Raw genomic sequence first — 21081 nt, 5'->3', positions numbered from 1 at the left:
GCTGCAAAGCTCCACAGCAGAGATTGGGGTATCTGTCCATAGGACCACTTTAACCTCTCTGGGGTATGTCGGATGCTAGCCACCTGCGCGACACACTCGCCAACAGCCAGTGAAATAGCAGGGTGCCAAATTCAAAACAACAAAAATCTCATAATTCAAATTTCTCAAACATACAGCTATTATATCCCATTTTAAATATACACTTCTCGTTAATCAAACCACAGTGTCCGATTTCAAAAAGGCTTTACGGCAAAAGCATAACATTAGATTATGTTAGGACAGCGCCTAGACAAGAAAAACCACACAGCCATTTTCCAAGCAAGGAGAGGCGTCACAAAAACCAGAAATACAGCTAAAATGTATCACTAACCTTTGATGATCACTAACCATGTATATTTTGCTCAATAAAGTTCATATTTATATCCAAAAACCCCATTTTACATTGGCGTGTAATGTTCAGAAATGTTTTGCCTCCCAAAACTTCCAGTGAATGAGCACATCAATTTACAGAAATACTCATCATAAACATTGATAAAATATACAACTGTTATTCAAAGAATTATAGATACACTTCTCCTTAATGCAACCGCTGTGTCAGATTTCAAAAAAGCTTTACGGCAAAAGCAAACTTTGCAATAATCTGAGTACAGCGCTCAGACATCAAAACAAGCCATACAGATACCCGCCATTTTGGAGTCCACAGAAGTCACAAATAACATTATAAATATTCACTTACCTTTGATGATCTTCATCGGAATGCACTCACAGGAATCCCAGTTCCACAATAAATGTTTGTTTTGTTCGATAAAGTTCATCTTTATGTCCAAATACCTCCATTTTGTTCGCGCGTTAGGTTCACTATTCCAAATGCAAGGCGTGCGCTTACTAAGTCCAGACGAAAAGTCGAAAAAGTTATACTACAGTTTGTAGAAACATGTCAAACGATGTATAGAATCAATCTTTAGGATGTTTTTATCATAAATCTTCCATAATATTCCAACCGGACGATTCCTTTGTCTTCAGAAATGAAAAGGAACACACCTAATTCTCATGGGAGCGCGTGCGATTGAGCTCATGTCATTTTCTCAGTCATCTGACTCCATATGCTCTTATTCTCTTCCCATTCACAGTAGAAGCATGAAACAATGTTCTAAAGACTGTTGACATCTAGTGGAAGCCCTAGGAAATGCAAAATGACCCCACAGACACTGTATATTGGATAGGGAATCACTTGAAAAACTATAAACCTCAGATTTCCACACTTCCTGGTTGGATTTTGTCTCAGGTTTTTGCCTGCCATATGAGTTCTGTTATACTCACAGACATCATTCAAACAGTTTTAGAAACTTCAGAGTGTTTTCTATCCAAATATACTAATAACATGCATATCCTACCTTCTGGGCCTGAGTAGCAGGCAGTTTACTACGGGCACGCTTTTCATCCGGACGTCAAATACTGCCCCCTACCCAAGAGAGGTTAAGCCTTACACTCCACAGAGCTGGGCTTTACGGAAGAGTGGCCAGAAAAAAATATGCAATCATGTTTGGTGTTTGCCAAAAGGCATGTGGGAGACTCCCCAAACATATGGATGAAGGTACTCTGGTCAGATGAGACTAAAACTGAGCTTTTTGGCCATCAAGGAAAACACTATGTCTGACGCAAACTCAACACCTCTCATCACCCGAGAACACCATCCCTACAGTGAAGCATGGTGGTGGCAGCATCATGCTGTGGGGATGTTTTTCATCAGCATGGACTGGGAAACTGGTCAGAATTGAAGGAATGTTGGATGGCGCTAAATACAGGGAAATTCTTGAGGGAAACCGGTTTCAGTCTTCCAGAGATTTGAGACTGGGACGGAGGTTCACCTTCCAGCAGGACAATGACCCTAAGAATACTGCTAAAGCAACACTCGAGTGGTTTAAGGGGAAACATTTAAATGTCTTGGAATGGCCTAGTCAAAGCCCAGACTTCAATCCAATTGAGAATCTGTGGTATGACTTAAAGATTGCTGTACACAAGCGGAACCCATCCAACTTGAAGGAGCTGGAGCAGTTTTGCCATGAAGAATGGGCAAAAATCCCAGTGGCTAGATGTGCCAAGCTTATAGAGACATACCCCAAGATACTTGCAGCTGACTTTGGGGGGGGGGTGAATAGTTATGCAGTCTCAAGTTTTCTATTTTTTTTGTCTTGTTTCTTGTTTGTTTCACAATAAAAAATATTGTATAAATGCTAAAAGCATGTAGGGGAAACACTAGTGTTTGTGTAGCCTAAGCGCCTTACGTGCGAACATGACCCTAGTCAGAGAACTCTCTCTCTCTCTTTCTCTCTTTCGTCACAGCCTGGATGATGCTAGCGCCAGGGCAGGCTATTCTTAGCATCTCAAACCCAGAGAGCTGGCGATACGTGACAGGGAAACCCACGCAGGGCAGGCGTCTCGAATGGAGTAGAGGGAGAGTGAGGGGGAGACTAGCTTCTAGCAGACCTCCCAGCACAGTGTAGCCGTCTAATGAGCTTGCTGCATCAGGGTGAGCCCCGGGGGGAGCTGGGCCTGTTTTAGGACATCCAGGGTCACAGTCAGGGCCTGGCTATGGGGACACAGACAGCCAGGTCCGGTTTCAGGGACACAGATTAAGCCTAAATCTGGACTAAAAACCATGGTCAATGGAGAATCTGTGGTCACTCACTGAATGTTCATACTCTGGGAAACCGGCCCTCAGTGTTTCCCTTAGATGTAATCTTAGGCGTTGCGCAAAGTCCCCCAAAACAGAATTCAGGGCTGGAGACACTGAGGTCTAGAGTTTACCCAGTGATGTCATAGAATATAGCTTAATCCAGTTAACACAGCACACACATGACATATCCAATGAGCGGTGTCCTCCATTTCTTTGATTTTCATTGGTGAAGTCACTATGTGTGTCGTAGTGGATGAGAGTGTCTGGTTAACTTCTAGTTGTTGTGTGTTTCTTTGCAGGGCATCAACATCGTGGAGCCAAGTAATGCTGAGACCGCCCTTGTTACCAACCCAGGGATGTACCAGCTGGACATCATACTGAAGAAAGGACACAACCTCGCCATCAGGGACAGAGGAGGTACGAACTACTGCTGGGGTCTCCCCCTCCATCTCTCCCTCGCTCTCTCCCTTTTCGAGTTCCATATCTTTCTCTCTCTCTTTGGGTTATCTCTCTCTCTTTATCTATGGATCCTCTTTCTTTTGGGGGGTTTTCGCTTTCTCTCTATGGGTTCCACCTCTCTTTATCTGTGGATGATCTCTTTCTCTGTGGATTCTCTCTCTCTCTCTCTCTCTCTCTCTCTCTCTCTCTCTCTCTCTCTCTCTCTCTCTCTCTCTCTCTGTGTGTGTGAAGCACTAATTCACATGAAACAAAGAAGGTGGTGGCTTTCTTCTAGTACTCTTTCCCTGTCCTCTGTTTCTCTCTGTGAACGAATATGTTTCTCTCTTACACTTCTCTCTCTTTCTCTCACGTTCCCATTTCGCTCTTATCTCCCCCTCTGTGAACGATTGATCTCACTTCAAACACTCCACCCCCCCCCCCCCCCTCTCTCTCTCTCTCTCTCTTCTCTTTGAGGGCTCTCTTCAGTTTTCAAGGTATGAGAAGAGAGGTAAGGGAGAATAGGAGTTAGTGAGAACAAATGTCAAATGTCAAATGTCACACATTCTCAAACTCGCAATTGATGTTTTACTTTATTGGATGGTTATGACTAATTGTTTCTCTATTTTGTAACAGACACCTTTATTACGAATGTACAATTCCAATGAATGAAATCACATTTTGTGTAGACTCAAAGTAAGAGTTCAGCTACACTTAACTGAATGTTTTTCTCAGGGAAGGTGAGACCGATCCTTGAGTGACACCCCAGCCTCCGCTCTCTCCCCAGCCTGCCTCTGTCTCTGTGCTGGAGGAGACAGCTCTGTGATTGTCTCTATGCTAGCCAGCCTTGTTTCAGCCTTGTTTCTGTGCTGCTAGTGGACAGAATTGGTCTCATTAGTAAGTGCTATGACAAGGGCTATGGCAGGCCTGCTTAGTCTTTCTCTCACTGTCTCTTGCTCTCAGTCTCTCACTCTCTCTCACGCCCCCCCACCCATTTCCCTCAGAACAGCCTACATTTTTTGGGGCATGGACTCTACAAGGTGTTGAAAGCGTTCCACAGGGATGCTGGCCCATGTTGACGCCAATGTTTCCCACAGTTGTGTCAAGTTGGCTGGATGTCCTTTGGGTGGTGGACCATTCTTTATTAAACATGGGAAAATCATGAGCGTGAAAAACCCAGCAGCGTTGCAGTTCTTGAGAGTCAAACCACAATCCATGTCTGAATTGTCTCAAGGCTTAAAAAGTATTATTTAATCTGTCTCCTCCCCTTCATCTACACTAATTGGAGTGGATTTAACAAGTGACATCAATAAGGGATCATAGCTTTCAGCTGGATTCACCTAGTCAGTTGTGTCATGGAAAGAGTGGGTGTTCCTAATGTTTTGAACACTCCCTGTGATTGCAGCCAGAGTCTAATGGGATGACTGTTAATGCAATGCTCATGATGTGTGCCAGCGGAATGCAACCGAATGCACAGAGATGTGTATGTCTGTGTGGCAAACAGACACAGTACTTAGTTGTTGTATTTCTTACAGATTCTCCAAGTCTTTTTCAGTTTTTATAGGATGGGGTTATCCTCTCCCCTAAAGCCATAAAGGGATACTGTAGTAAAAATAAATAACCATTTCTTTTTTATGATCGTGCTCATACTGAATCGATAGAGGCGAAACCCTAGGTGCTCTCTTACAACGTATCAACGACAGTCTTTCGAAGAGAAGTAGCACATTTCTGTCCTCAGAGGTGCTCCTCCCTGGGTGTCTGGCAGGCTTCAGCCCAAGCCCGGATCTATCTCAGTCCAGGCATGAATCATCAGTGTGTGTGCGTGTATGCGTGTGTGTCGTGTGTGTGTGTGTGTGTGTGTGTGTGTGTGTGTGTCGTGCCAGCGAGCAAGCATTGGTCTCAGAAACCAATGGGACCCCCTGACAAGAGGAGAGGGATATACAGTAGGAGGCCATCATTCTCCCTGATCCTCCCTTTCCTCCCCACATAGACTTCAGGCCTTTGTCATCTGTTAGACTTGTCATAGAGGAGAAAAATATATACACTAATCCAGAGATGACAAGGAATCCTGTGCTGCTGCATGGCACTGCCCAGCTTACTGCGGACTGAGACGTAAGGCTGTACGTCTCACTAATTTTCATTAGCAACAGCCTGGCCTGCTTGGAAACAGCAGTAGAGCATCCTCCTAGCTTATGTTTCTCTCTTTCCTTACTGTGTAAAGTCATCCAGCCATTTGTATGGGTTTATGGGCTTTGTTTGCGTGTTTGTGCAACTGGGCATGCATGTGTCCTAGTGTACGTACGCGTGTCTGTCTGTGTATGTTCATAGATCTCCACTCCTTGACAATTGACCAGCAACCTCTCTTTGTCACGTAACTCATCGATAATACGTCATTCTCCTAGGCCTAATGCACTCACCCATGTCCAAATTGTCACCGATTGTGAGCCTTTAATGACAACCTCTGGTGAGGCACTACATGGCTGTGACCGGGTAAGGCCCCAGAGCCTGTTCTCTCCCAGGGGATTGGGTTGGTTGTCACTGGGTGATGGGTGATAGCGGGGGAAAAAGGTGTCACACACTTGTCGAGAGCCAGCTTGGTGGGGGGGGTGACGGGGAGTGTCAGTGGGCCTTGTCACGGTCTGCTAACCAGCTTCACCTCAGATGAAAGACAAGGCTACAGTGGCAGGAGTCTATACCTGCAGTGGTACAGCAGACTAGATCACCATCTCTCTGTCTGTCTGCTTGAGTGTGTTCTACAGAGATGCTAGATGAAGTTAGGAAAAGGGGAAAGGTCCACCTTGTTTTTTTGGGTTGGACACAACTGATGCATAGACCGGACAAGTAATGGGAGTGGGGCGTCAGAATTCTTGCTGTCGAAACGTTTTGATTAAACCATTTGAGTTAGTGTGTTTTTCCTGTTATACTATTTCTGTTGTGAAGGCTTGGTTTCTGGATGCAGTCAGGGTGTGTGGGGATTTGTGTCAGAGGCTTGGGTTCAGGTGGCATGTGATTGGAGAGGCTGTATTCCCTGGATATACTGGAGGTTTATATGCAGGGTCAGGCTTACATTCTGGTTATGTGTGTGTGTGTGTGTGTGTGTGTGTGTGTGTGTGTGTGTGTGTGTGTGTGTGTGTGTGTGTGTGTGTGTGTGTGTGTGTGTATACAGTACGTGCCTGCGTGTGTATGTGGGTGCCTCCGTGTTGTGCATGTGTGTGTGTGTGTCTGTATGTATGCACCTGCATATATTTAGTTGTTGTGTGTCTGTCCTGGGGAGAGGAACTTGCTGGGGAAATCCACCACTCAGGGACAGTTGAGAGAGGAGATGCTCTAAGTGCTCTGATAAAAATACAGAACCCTCCACACAGCCTTTTTATTTGTATTAGAATGTAGATTTTTGGGGGGGTCAACGATGATGTTTTTAGGTGATTTTGATGTGTGTCTGGGGTTACTGTCTGGCTGTAAGATCCCAATGCAGCCAAGTTTCAGCCTCCTGGCAGGTTTTTGGCTAAAATGTCCTAGTACTTGGTTAAGTGCATGATGCCGTTGACCTTAACAAGGGCCCCAGGACCAGTGGAAGCAAAATAGCCCCATAACATCAGAGATCTCCTTCCATACTTTTCTGCATATGCATTGTTCTTTCGAAGGCCAAACCCAGCGCTGGTGTGCGTGTCCAAAGACCTCTATTTTCGTGTCATATGAGCATATCAACAGTTTCGACCCAAGTGCGAGTACCATTCTTTGAGTCTACATGGCTGTATAATGGGAAGGAGACAAAGTTCAACAACTCTCTCACGATGCATGTTTACTGGACTTCACTGTCTGGCCATAGCATGAGCTCGCTAAATGCGAGCTCATGCTATGGCCAGACAGTGAAGTCCAGTAAACATGCATCGTGAGAGAGTTGTTGAACTTTGTCTCCTTCCCATTATACAGCCATGTAGACTCAAAGAATGTAGACTCACGCTTCCACTGTCCTTTGTTCTTCTGCCGTGTCATTACCCTCAATTGAGGAATTACCCTTTTCAAATATCCAGCTGTGTTATTGCTCTGTTGCATATTTCTTCAAATGTCCTTCCATTTCATCACCTTGCAATATTATCACCTTGATAGATGATTTGGTTACTGTATTTGTTCAACATCATTACATCATGTCATGTTTCTAACCCAGGCAGAATATTTTTATTTAACCTTCTTTAACTTGGCAAGTCAGTTAAGAACAAATTCTTATTTAAAACGACAGCCAAGGAACAATGGGTTAACTGCCTTGTTCAGGGGCAGAACGACAGATTTTTACCTTGTCAGCTCTGGGATTCGATCCACCAACCTTTCGGTTACCGGCCCAACGCTCTAACCACTAGGCTACCTGCCACCCCTAAAAATATGCAGGAGCTAGCACACAAATAAATGATACTTCTCTGCAATTGTGTGGATTTTTTGCTACTTCATCGATGGGGACTGTTAACCACACAGGTCTCTATTATTTGCGTTTTCCCTCTACCCTGCCAATATCCTCATCCCTCTATCCCTCCATTGCCCAATCTCTCCATCCCTGAGGCTGATAATTAAGGAGGTGATTTGTGAGGTGGAGAACAGGTGGGAAAAAGACGGTGTGGTCAGTATCTCTACTCGTGAGGGTGTGTCTGAGTGAGGACACTTCAGACCATCCATGGAAATGTCCGCCCACAGTCGTCAGTGAAAAGTCTGTTGAGCGAAGAGATATGTCATTCTGTGCTGTTGAGCATGTCCGAATGAGCCTAGAGTACTGTATAATGTGGTGCGAAGTGACATTACCACTCCTCACACTGACTCCATGCCAGGGCTCTGTTCCATCACGGCTTTGGGTGTCAAGAGCAGGTGACAAAACATCTGCTCGAGGATTTTACTATTCTCATCACACCGCTAAGTCACACCAAATGACTGAAATTCGTCTTATTATCTTGACAAATTGACGGACATGTTATTACACTGTGTATTTTCTTTACTGCGCAGGGGCCTGAGTCATTGCCCATATTACGAGAGAGAGGACTCAGAGGGTGGTAATGAGAAGTATTTCGTCTACTCTGTCGTTATCATAGTGCTGATTGAATAGTGATTACTGCTCAGACAGTGTTCTGGCCGTGGCTAAGCCCTCCTCACTGCGTTAGAAAGCCGATTGACCAGGATAGAATGTGTTAGATGGAGCTGGTTGAACTTGTCCTCTTAGATACATGTTTGAGCTAAGTGTATGACGAAGGGGGAGACAGAGCTTAAGGATCGGTTCTACTCTGTATATTATTTGGAGGTGAGAAATGGTGTACAGGTGGCGCATGAAGTGATAACATGACTCTTGTGTCAGGATGTTGCAGAATTGAAAGCACAGCCAATAGTGCCCGTGCGCTTGAGGGCCGTAAGAGCACTACAGGGTAATCCACACAGACAACTTCAAACCACTCTTCACTACTACACCAATGGTCCCCTCACTTCAGATGTCCATCACTTTAATAGCATCTCAGTGCTGCGGTAACCAGCTTATCAGATCTTATGAAATATGTTACTAAGGCAATTGTAACAATAGCGCTACCATTTTGTGGGTATGCAGTAACAGAAAACGGAGGAACATCTTTGGCTAGCATTAAATACTTTCACTGAGGGATATGTTTGTGTGGGTTGGAGCACAGATGTATGTATGGATCTGGGTTGGCGTAATGATAATGAAGTGTATATTTATTTATAGACTGGGTAGTTCGAACCCTGAATGCTGATTGGCTGACAGCCGTGGTATATCAGACCGTGCACCACGGGTATGACAAAACATGTATTTTTACTGCTCTAGTTACGTTGGTAACCAGTTTATAATAGCAATAAGACACCTCGGGGGTTTGTGGTATATGGCCAATATACCACGGCTAAGGCCAATATACCACGGCTATCCAGGCACTCTGCGTTGCGTCGTGCTTAAAGAAGAGCCTTTAGCCATGGTATATTGGCCATACACCACACCCCCTCATGCGTTATTGCTTTATATATATAGGCTACTATATATATGCACATATACATATACATACATATATATATATATATATATATAAAGCAATAAGGCACGAGGGGGTGTGGTATATGGCCAATATACCATGGCTAAAGGCTCTTCTTTAAGCACGACGCAACGCAGAGTGCCTGGATACAGCCCTTAGCCGTGGTATGTATATATATATATATATATATATATATATATATATATATATGTGTGTGTGTGTGTGTGTGTGTGTGTGTGTGTGTTAATGGGGTTTTCTCATGATAGAGTTCCCCTGTGGAGCGCCCAATCCATACATTCCTCTATATGGCACAGTGAAGAGAGATTGCGGGCAGGAAAATGGGAGACACCGCACAGCCTCGACTCAGACATAAATCTAGCTTGGAGAGCGTAGGGCTGCCACTGCCGTTTGTTCTGGAGTGATGGGTTTTAAGACTCTGCCATTGACCAGATCTCCACTTCTTCCTTATAGCTAATGAAATGCCTCAGTGAGCTGCTGGCCCCTGCTTTCACTAAGGTCCTCATAAATGACACAACCCTGACAGGTAATCTGACAGCCAGACCATGGCATGACTGCCTGGGCCTCAAAGCAGGAGAGGAGTATTGGAAACGGTTTGGTACCATTTCTTTTGTGATTTATATGACGTTTCTTTGTGAGGTTTTGTGATTTATCACACTGAACTCTCCTATTGACCTCTCTCAGACCAGAAAATATCACAAAAGTAAAAATGATCGATAAATAAACCTGCTAAGCTAGATCTCAATCGCGCTGTGTATTGGGTGGACGGGCTTGGTGGCCGGGCCTGCGTGCTCACATGGGTGGGTGAGTGCATGTCTGTGTCTTAACGGGCTTTTGAGTAGCCTACCTCTTCCCAACCCAACCTCACTGTATGCCAATCTTTATTATTTTGGGATCTGACGACATCATCAGTCTCTATGTGGAATTGTAATTATCTGGTTATGACTTCTCATTAAATTATTCACGGTCTTGTCGGCTCGTTGGCTTGTCTTGATTAACAGTGCCGTTCATTACAAATATCGAATACCGTTCACCAATTTAATATCCAGATAATACCAAATGTGTCATAATGTAATTCTAATAAAAACCACTGTTGCATTCAGTCATTACAAGTTCCCTCTTGAACTTAGAGAAAATAGAGAACAGCCTCATCCAAAGCCTCATCCCCCTCAGGTCTTCTGCGCACGAAGCCCATGCCAGGTCTACTGTATGTCACTGAGCCAGAGCAATGGCGTCATCCCTCCTCCTGACATAGCTCAAGACCTGCTCCTTGTCATGACTGGATCCCTGTTCCCTCTCCTGGCGCTAGCCTTGGTGGCCATGGAGGGAGGGAGAAATAGTGTGTGTGTGTGTGTGTGTGTGTGTGTGTCCTTTGTCCAGACTCTTGTGGTCAAGCCTGAGTTAAAATCAGAACATGACGGAGGTCATAGAATCAGTTCATAAGGCCTCATAAGGCACATGGTGCTACCATGCTGATCACAGATATATAAGTATGGTTTCCCTATGATGCTCAGAGGCCGTTGTTTTAATGTATTATTTGCTAAATGGCATATATATATTTTGATAACAAGAGGGTGGAACCGTGAAAGGAGAAAGGCAGTGTAGAGCAGAAGGCTTGAGTTGAAACGCTGAGAGGTAGAGAGCAAGATTTCACTAGAGTTGTAAACACATAGGGTCGCAAAGCTACCGGTAATTTACCAAATGTAATTAACAGGTAATCTATGATAACTTTGGTAATTTATACTTGAATAACTTTTAAAGAATCTATTCAAATATATTCATTTTTTATATGTGTCCATATTGTCCATGCAAAGAGTCTGTGTGGCCATTTGATTAATTGGCTTGGGGGTAGAAGCTGTCAATGAGCCTTTTGGTCCTAGACTTGGCGTTCCGGTACCACGTGCCGTCTGGTAGTAGAGAGAACAGTCTATGACTTGGGTGACTGGAGTCTTTGACAGTTTTTGGGGCCTTCCTCTGACACCGCCTAGTATAAAGGTGATCAGGCCTACCGCTCATTAACAGCTTCTACCCCCATGGCAGGAAGCTTGGCCCCAGTGATGTACTGGACCGTATGCCCTACCCTCTGTAGCGTCTTACGGTCAGATGCTGAGCAGTTGCCATACCAGGCGGTGATGCAACCGGTCAGGATGCTCTCGATGGTGCAGCTGTATAACTTTTTGAGGATCTGGGGACTTATGCCAAATCTTTTCAGTCTCCTGTGGGGGATAATATGTTGTCGTGCCCTATTCACAACTGTCTTGGTGTGTTTGGACCATGATAGTTTGTTGGTGATGTGGACACCAAGGAACTTGAAACTCTCGACCTGCCTCACTTCAGCCTCGTCGATGTTAATGGGGGCCTGTTTGGACCTCCTTTTCCTATAGTCCACGATCAGCTCCTTTGTCTTCCTCACATTGAGGGAGAGGTTGTTGTCCTGGCACCACACTGCCAGGTCTCTGACCTCCTCCCTATAGGCTGTTTCATCGTTGTTGTGTCGTCAGCAAACTTAATGATGGTGTTGGAGTCGTGCTTGGCCACGCTGTCGTGGGTGAACAGGGAGTACAGGAGGGGACTGAGCACGCACCCCGACGGGGCCCCAGTGTTGAGGATCAGCGTGGCGGATGTGTTGTTACCTAGCCTTACCACCTGGGGGCGGCCCGTCAGGAAGTCCAGGATACAGTTGCAGAGGGAAGTGTTTAGTCCCAGGGTCCTTAGCTTAGTGATGAGCTTCGTGGGCACTTTGGTGTTGAACCATGACATAGACTGACCAGGTAAATCCAGGTGAAAGCTATGATCCCGTATTGATGTCACTTCAAACAGTGTAGATGAAGCGGAGGAGACAGGTTAAAGAAGGATTTTTAAGTCTACTGACAATTGAGACATGTATTGTGTATGTGTGCATCCAGAGGGTGAATGGGCAAGACCAAATATTTAAGTGCCTTTGAACGGGGCAAGGTAGTAGGTGCCAGGCGCACCGGTTTGTGTCAAGAACTGCAGCGCTGCTGGGTTTTTCACTCTCAACAGTTTCCCGTGTGTATCAAGAATGGCCCACCACCCCAAAGGACATCCAGCCAACTTGACACAACTGTGGGATGCATTGGTGTCAACATGGACCAGTATCCCTATGAAACGCTTTTGACACCTTGTAGAATCCATGCCCCGATGAATTGGGGCTGTTATGAGAGCCAAAGGGGCGAGGGGTGCAATAGGAAGGTGTTCCTAATGTTGTGTACACTCAGTGCACATACATACATTCATACATACGGGGCGGCAGGTAGCCTAGTGGTTAGAGCGTTGGACCAGTAACTGAAAGGTTGCGAGATCGCATCCCCTAGCTGACAAGGTAAAAATCTGTTGCCCTGCCCTTGAACAAGGCAGTTAACCCACTGTTCCTAGGCTGTCATTGAAAATAAGAATTTGTTCTTAACTGACGTGCCTAGTTAAATAATGGTAAAAAATATATATATATAGTGGTCCTGGTTGGTATTTTCTCCTGTTTGTCTTGTGGGTTCAGCATACAATTCACATGATATGAACAGCAGAAAACCATGCTGTCATATTTGTTTCAGCTGAAAATAGGTTGATGGTATATCCAAATGATCCAGTTATGACATACACACCTTCAGTCTTCTGGGCTGGCAGACACTACTGTTGAGTCAGGAGAGTGGTGGCAGTATGGGGCCCACTCCCTCCAACTGACCTGACTCTGTTTGGAGGGACCTCAGCCAGTGATGTCACACATGTGTTGTTATCAGTTACCACTGCACTCATCTTATGTGGGTGATGCACATTTTCTCTCAGGTGTAGGACCGTAGAAGGTCCGAGGTGATGTCCTCATGCTATGATACTTCATGAGGTCAATTTACTCTAAGTAAAAAGCGGATTGATGCAATTTTAATGTCTGGCAAGGGAGCCTGCCTACCTGGCATGTTTTATTCCCTCTGTCGACGGCTTGAAGTTGATGAGAGCAGAGACGAGTGTGTATTGGATTGCCTTTTCAGCTGCCTGTCAAGTTAGTTGAGGTAGCTGGAATCCAATACAGTTTAATTGGCCACATAAATAAGCCTCAGCTTCAGAAACACATGGAGCTTGGAGCTCTGCTCGTCTCATAGTCAACTTGATTCATCTCCTCCATACACTCGTGATTTTTACTTGGTTTGAGAGGTTTGGACTGCAATAAATGTAGACCCTGCGCGTGTATGCGTCCGTGCATCCATGCGTCCCTGCGTGTAAAAGACATTCTATGTGGGCACTATGAGTGATGATGACGTACTGAGCAGAGCTGACTGAGGAAGTTGGGCCTCTGCCAGCTTTTTCATTCCCATGCTCCATAGTGCCTGTTCCCCTGACCACCAGTCCACCTGTGTGTGAGATATAACACACACACACCACCCACCTATGACCAGCCACTTCCAGCACCATTCTAGGCAGGCACCTTCATTTCATGCTCTTCAGCCTGTTGGATGGACAGCGTTAACATACATATTTATGGCGTCATAAAGCTGGCCGTGGTGGTGTGTTGAGAGCAGCAGCGTCTCGGGGGATATTATCGACCCAGCAGGGAGAAAGGGAAGGAATGGAGCGTGTCCAGAGAATAGATACATCCGATAGCGGATATCTCGGCTTATTGCCTGATCCATATGAGATCCTGAGCATCTGATGTAGAACTGAATTAGGGTTGGACCTGTTCTGGCTTCACGAATACTTTGTTTTATTTCTAGCCATTATGTGATTTCCCTGGTAACTGTAAGGGAGGAGTAGAATAACTCAGGTGTGTAAGTGCATGCCGTCAATTGTTATTTCTTTCTAACGGCACACCAAAAAATGAGGGGGAAAATAGTCTGTTTTCAGGACTTACCAAGTCATTACACTGAATATTCCACTGGTAATTGAAGTGTGTGTGGTACCTTCCAAATAACCCTCAATGGTTTCAACACCTACTATCTTTCACATGTATTTTCTGTTGACACCCATTACTAACTAGTAACTACTACACCCTTCACAGTATGGTAGCTATTCACTATGCTCTTCCTGTTTCCAGCCATGCCTCAGCCCTGATCCTGCTCTTGTCCTGCAGAGATATGCGAGTGCATCCCAAATGGCACTCAATTGCCTACACAGTGCACTACTTTTGACCAGAGCACTCTGGTCAAAGGTAGTGCACTATGTAGGGAGTAGGATGCCATTTGGGATGCGCCTGTGAAGGGCATCGGGGGGGGGGGGGGGGGGGGGGGTAGTGAAGTGCACATCTCATCCCGGCAGGCCTTACTGCACATCTCGTCACAGAGCCATAAGCTGCTGGGCTGGCAGCACAGAATCGTGTCACTGTTATGTCAGCGTTTTCACTCAGCCCCCCCCAGCCCCCCCCAGCATACAGCACGTGATGATATAATGAGCTGTATGCCACTAGAATGCAAGTACAAAAAAGCTCTTGATGGCTGAGTTGTCCAACAGACTGCATGTTGGACACAATGAAGCCTATGAATGGGACTATATTATGAATGAGATAATGTGTGGCAGGTTACATTTACATAATTTAGCCAACGCTCTTATTCAGAGCAACTTACAGTAGTGAATGCATATATTTCATACATTTTTTTCATTTTTGTTATTTTGTACTGGTCCCCCGTGGGAATTGAACCCACAACTCTGGTGTTGCAAACACTATGCTCTACCAACTGAGCCACACGGGACATGTTGACGTTCATTGTCTTGAATCTTACCCTGGAGGCAGAATTTTGCAATTTCCACTAGATGGGTCAGCTGCAAAGTCAAAATTGGCTTTATTATAAAAATGTATGATAACAAAATATGTAAAAATGTATGATAACAAAAATAAGCTTTTTTGGTCTTAATTTAAGGTTACGGTTAGTGTGGGTAAGGTTGTGATTAGGGTTAGGTTTCAAATCCGATTTGATGATTTGTGCCAGCTGGTGACCACTCTGCAGAGCTGCCTCCAGATCAAGATTAATGATGAAAAACATGAACCTGCTAATGTATGCGGGATTTGAGAGGAGTAATATGGAAATTGAAGTGATGGACAAGAAGGAGATCTATGATGTTAATGAGTTGTTAGATTGCCTTTGCCGTCGCTGGCCATTGTTTTTGCTCCAAATGTAGGTCTGTATCAAGTGTCTCAGAGTAGGAGTGCTGATCTAGGATCAGGTCCCCTCTGTCCATGTAGTCTTATTCATTGTGATCAAAAAGGCAGGGGAGTTTGTCAGACACTTGTGAAAATGTGTGTGTCACGTCCTGACCAGTAAAAGGGGTTGTTTGTTATTGTAGTTTGGTCAGGGCGTGGCAGGGGGTGTTTGTTTAGTGTGTTTCGGGGTTTTTGGTTTATGTTTTCTATTTCAATGTGGTTTTTCTAGTTTTTCTATTTCTATGTTAGTTTTGTCAATGACCTCCAATCAGAGGCAGCTGTTTGTTGTTATCTCTGATTGGAGGCCATATTTAGTTGTGTGTGTTTTCACTTGTGTTTGTGGGTGGTTGTTTCCTGTTTAGTCTGCACCTTACGGGACTGTTTTCGTCGTTTGTTTCGTGTAAGTGTTTTGTTTTTTCCTTCAATAAAAGAAGATGATAAATATACCCGCTGCATTTTGGTCTACCTACAACGACGATTGTTAGTGTGGGTGTAGTGTTTGTGGATTGCGTAGTTAGTTGTTCTAATTTAACTCTGAGAGGGGATTGGTAATAGGGCTGTTTGTATTGATACTAATGGCACAGTAATGTTCCTGATCCTGAATCAGCAATCCTACTCTGAGACTCATGACACATACTAGGCCTGGGCAGTAGACCATACATACCGTATACCGGGGTATTTGTAAAAAGCCATGGGAGGGTTTTTCAATACCGTCAATACTATTTATTGGAAGTTTTTCAATACATTTGAATAGTTGTAGCTACTTTTTACCTGCAGTCAGCTTGTGCAATACGTTAAGAGATGAAGCAGATTGCGTTCTTCATTTCATCTGTCACATTATGAAGCTTGCCGTAATTCCTCAGAAGAATTGAGCCAGTCACGTTAGTTTGTAAACAGCACAACGGGATAAATTGGGAGCTGGTGAGTCCATAGAGTTCAATATCTATCAGTGAGTCTATGTTGTGTGGTGTACACGAGATGATGAAGTTCCATTTTGCAATTCACTACTAAATGTTTGCCATCAGATATCTTATAATGGCTTTCTGCCAGAAGTCAAAGAGCTCTGGATGAGTTATCTGTACAGTTGCCATTTTTTTCCCTGTGCTTCCTTCTAGTGTTTTTTTCCCCTCCGTTCTTCTCTACTCTGCTCCTTGTACACCTGCTGCTCTTCCTTCAGAAAAGCATGCATCACAACTTTGTTTATTTACCCAATTTCTCTCGTTCACTTTTGCTTGTAAATGTCCACACTCACTGAAAATGACATTCAGAAGCTACTAGCTATCCTTGTATAACTTTATGAGCTGGATTTGCCTGTCTTTGCAATTAGTTTCTTTTCATTTTCAATCGTTAGCATTTAGCTAACAGCTTCTATGTGATTTCGCTATTAGTTTGTGCTAATTGTGTCTGCATTCTGGGATTTTCTTGCATTTTTAATGCCACCTTGCGTGCTATGCTGGTAATACCGTTAATCCCGGGGTGAGAGAAGGATGGTATGATGATATGAAAATCTTCATACCGCCCAAGCCTAATAAATACGATTCCTAAACACAGTTCAGTGAATGTAGGTGAGTTTGTCCGACACCTGTGGGAATGTGTGTGTGTAGTGTTTGTGGATTGCGTAGTTAGCTGTCTAATTTCATCCTGAGAGGGGACTGGTGATAGGGCTGTTTGTATTGATATTAATGCCACACTAACACTCCATGTGTGCGTGTGCGCTCGTACGTGCGTGCGTTTTGATTTATTCGAGTGGGTGGGTGACTGTGTGATTATGTTAATGCAGTTTGTGTGGTAGGTTTAATGACTGTAGTAGAGATGGATGATCATTGCTTTGATGCTAATCTGAAAAGACACATGGAAACACACACAGTGCCAAGCTCCCAGCCAGCCCTGGCCTCCATTCTTGCCTCTGCGGGGTCAGTAAGGAGAGTGGGTGGTTGGCTGGTGATATCAGATAGACTTATGGGGATGGAGGATGAGTGACTGTGTGACCGATGGGGATTGGTAAACGCACTCTTCAGTTTAAAAAAATATCCACCCACGCCATCAAATTGCTAGCTTTTCAGTGGAGTAGCTAGTTAAGACGTCAAGGGGACGGTCACGTGTGTGAGACAGAGGTCCCAAGTTCCGTTCTCGGTGTGAGCTGAGGAAGAGGTACGGTTAAGAAAGCACTGATAAGCTGCATTATGCTGAGTTGGGTTTTGCTCTGCAATCATGTGACACAAAATGACCAACAACCTCAGGAAGTTATGATGGACATTCAGTGGCGATACACACACACACACACATACACACATTGTGAGATTGAGGTGTGTGCCTGCATGCATGATCCAGCTTTAACCACTACCCAGGTTACTATGGACCACTGAACGTGAGCAGACTGTCAAGCTGATGCACTCCATTATCTCCTCTCCAAACAAAGCCCAGATGTCCATGACTATGACATTTTGAAAAGCTACTCTGTGTTTATGTTCATTCAAATTAGATAAAGTGCCTGTCCAAACCCATTGGTGTGACTGAAGAAGGCCCGGCCACCAACATTATCTATCTACACAGTCATATTTGCTTGACATTTATCATTTTCATCTGCTTTCCATCAGGATTGATTTCATATAGAGAGAACTATAAACCAGTTCACCGATCTTTAAGGGATGTCAGGAATAGAGTTGTGCTGCTGTGGATATAAGAGTGTTTTTGCATATAGGCAAGGGTAACGTTTATGCATGTTTATGCTTGTTTATGCATGCGTATATTGGGTTACCTGTGTGTGATAGAGTGAAGCTTCTGTCCACTCTACATGGCCAGTTTCGGTGATGAGTCCGAATCAGCAGGATCTAGCAGACACAGGGACAACTCTACGTAAACACCCCCATCTAGTGGTCAATATCAATCATTGATCTCCTCTGCTGAAGTGGTGTGTGTGTGTGTGTGTGTGTGTGTGTGTGTGTGTGTGTGTGTGTGTGTGTGTGTGTGTGTGTGTGTGTGTGTGTTCATGAATGTCTGTGTGTATGTAAAGTATGTGTGCATCAGGGCTGGGGTCAATTTCGAATTGAAGGCAATCAATTCAGGAAGTGAATTTATTAAAAGTTCAAAATACTTTTAAAGTAAATAGCTTCTACTCCTCAGTTTATTGAGAAGTCGTTGAAAATAGAAGCCGTTCTTTCACATTTGAATTGTTATCTAAGTTTACTTCCAGAATTGATTTCCTTCAATTTGAAATGACCCCTGGCCTGGTGTGTGTACTTGTGTGTGCTGTCATTTGGGTGCACCCTTCACAAAACAGCTTCAAATTAGCCACAGTTCAAGAGAGGATAGTTTTAATGAGAGTGAGCTCTTAATTAAAGAGAGCCTTTTTAGTCCTGAGGCCTACGACCCCACAGCATGTTCCGAAGCAGCGGCACCTCTGTCTCAGCCAATTAGGCTTTATCCTTAGTCACATAAAAATAAAATTATGCTTTACCTTTATTTTTTACAGTTAACTCAGTTAAGAACAAATTCTTATTAACAACGATGACCTGTCAAACAAATCAATAAACTACATCAATAAACAACAATTACACTATACATATCTTTATACAAATAAGTTACACAATACATGAAAAGCAAACACTAAACACAAAAAGCAGAACACAGTCATATTAAACAAACACGTTCTTCAGTAAAAAGGCCCTCATAACATCCGCCTGAATTTCCCTAGAGGCACCAAATCCACCAACTTTAAGGACTTTTGGAGATTACTCCACGAGGTGGGAAAAAAAATATATAAGCAGAATTACATAACTCAGTGGAGATTGAAGGGGTCTCCAGGGTTAGCCATCCCTGAGACCGGGTCTGGTAACTTGAGGTAAGGTATGGCAGAAGTGTATCGATCTATGAGACTTCAAGGAAGGCCAGTCTACTTTCTAATACAAAATGCAATGATGCGTGCTAAAGCTATCACCCGTAGTAAAGCGCAATTTGCTATGTTAAACTGCGTCCAATGGCTTCAATACCATAGCAGCTGCATTCATATAGGTGATGTCGACATAGTCAATAACCAGAATGAATATTGGCTGAATGATTTGTTTTCTGCTATTTAACAAAAGACAGGACCTGTTACTATAGAAGACTATTTTAATTCTTAATTTCTTAACTAACTCATCAACATGCTTTTTTGTAAGATAGCTTTTCGTCAGTCCAGATGCCAAGATATTTATAATCGAGGACGTGATCATAGAGGGCACCATCCAAAGTATGCATGAATAAATCATCAGATATATTTTTACGTGATTTGGAAAATAACATATACTTGGTTTTACCTGCATTTAGTACAATGGCTTTCTGAAGGGCAATACAGGAATATTGAAGCTCTGACAGGGCCTAGTCAGCTGTGGGGGCAATAGAATACAGGTGAATGTTATTTTTTTAAAGATTAACCAATATTGATAATGTAAATAGTGAAAAGAACCAGACCAAGAGTTGATCTCTGTGAGACACCTCTTGAAATGTCTGGAAAACCTGATTTAACACTGTCCTTTAAATCATTTCCAAACTAGCTACAGGCAGCCTGGTCCAGGCCAATTGATGAAAGCCTCTGAATAAGTAATGAAAAGTAATGAGTGATCCACATTGTCGAAGGCTTTAGACAGGTCAATAAAAAGGACTGCACAGTGTTTCTTCTTATCCAAGCAATTAAGAACATAATTTAAAACCAAATGACCTGGTCTGAAACCTGACTGGTGTACATTTAGAATACATTTCTTATGTAAGTATTTAGCAAGGATTCTAGAATTTTTGCTAGTCCAAGTGAATTATGAAATGGGGCAATAATTATTTAGGTCACGGGTCACCACCTTTATGAAGGGGGAGTATATGGGCCGCCTTCCAGAACCTGGGGATGATACCAGAAATAATTGTAAGGTTAAAAATGTGTTAAAGATTCTGAAATCAGAGGAGCAGAAAGCTGCAGCAAGAAAGGCTCAAGCAAATCCGCCCAGTGGGTCATCAATCTTGGGCAAAGCTTCTAGCACAAGTGTAAAGTTGTTGAAAAGAAAATGAAGATTCCCTAGTTGACAAAACTTCCAATCGAGCCAAGAGGCGCAGGCAGTCGACTGGCGGACCAGCTTAAATTGAACCATCATTTATTTAAAAAAATCAAAGCCTGCGGAGAGGAATTTCGACACGTTAAAAAAATATGATAGTATAGTGATGTTTAGAGAACATGACTGCCACGAGTTTATTTCACAAATATAGCCACCCCTCTCTCTTTTTTCTGACTGTCACACCTGAAGATGTTGTAATCAACAATATCAATGTCCTTACAGTGAGGGAAAAAAGTATTTGATCCCCTGTTTATTTTGTACATTTGCCCACTGACAAAGAAATGATCAGTCTATAATGTTAATGGTTGGTTTATTTGAACAGTGAGAGCCAGAATAACAACAACAAAAATCCAGAAAAACATGTCAAAAATGTTATACATTGATTTGCATTTTAATGAGGGAAATAAGTATTTTACCCCTCTGCAAAACATGACTTAGTACTTGATGGCAAAACCCTTGTTGACAATCACAGAGGTCAGACGTTTCTTGTAGTTGGCCACCAGGTTTGCACACATCTCAGAAGGGATTTTGTCCCACTCCTCTTTTCAGATCTTCTCCAAGTCATTAAGGTTTTGAGGCTGACGTTTGGCAACTCGAACCTTCAGCTCCCTTCACAGATTTTCTATGGGATTAATGTCTGGAGACTGGCTACTCCAGGACCTTAATGTGCTTCTTCTTGAGCAACTCCTTTGTTGCCTTAGCCGTGTGTTTTGGGTCATT

The 21081-nt window shown here is 43.7% G+C and overlaps 1 protein-coding gene across 4 annotated transcripts in view; it reads left to right on the top strand.

Annotated features, from left to right (window-relative positions):
• LOC106580145 (multiple C2 and transmembrane domain-containing protein 1-like) overlaps positions 1 to 21081 on the top strand; it is a 225241-nt gene that overhangs the window by 105223 nt on the left and 98937 nt on the right. For all 4 annotated transcript variants that reach the window (XM_014160872.3, XM_045704317.2, XM_014160868.3 and 1 more), the window contains exon 2: positions 2977 to 3094. In XM_014160872.3, coding sequence (XP_014016347.2) covers positions 2977 to 3094 — 118 coding nt within the window. The remainder of the gene's footprint in view (positions 1 to 2976; positions 3095 to 21081) is intronic.

Source organism: Salmo salar, chromosome 20 (assembly GCF_965601325.2).
Source record: "Salmo salar chromosome 20, fSalSal1, whole genome shotgun sequence".
Taxonomy (NCBI): Eukaryota; Metazoa; Chordata; class Actinopteri; order Salmoniformes; family Salmonidae; genus Salmo; species Salmo salar.
This window is presented reverse-complemented; position numbering and strand designations above follow the sequence as displayed.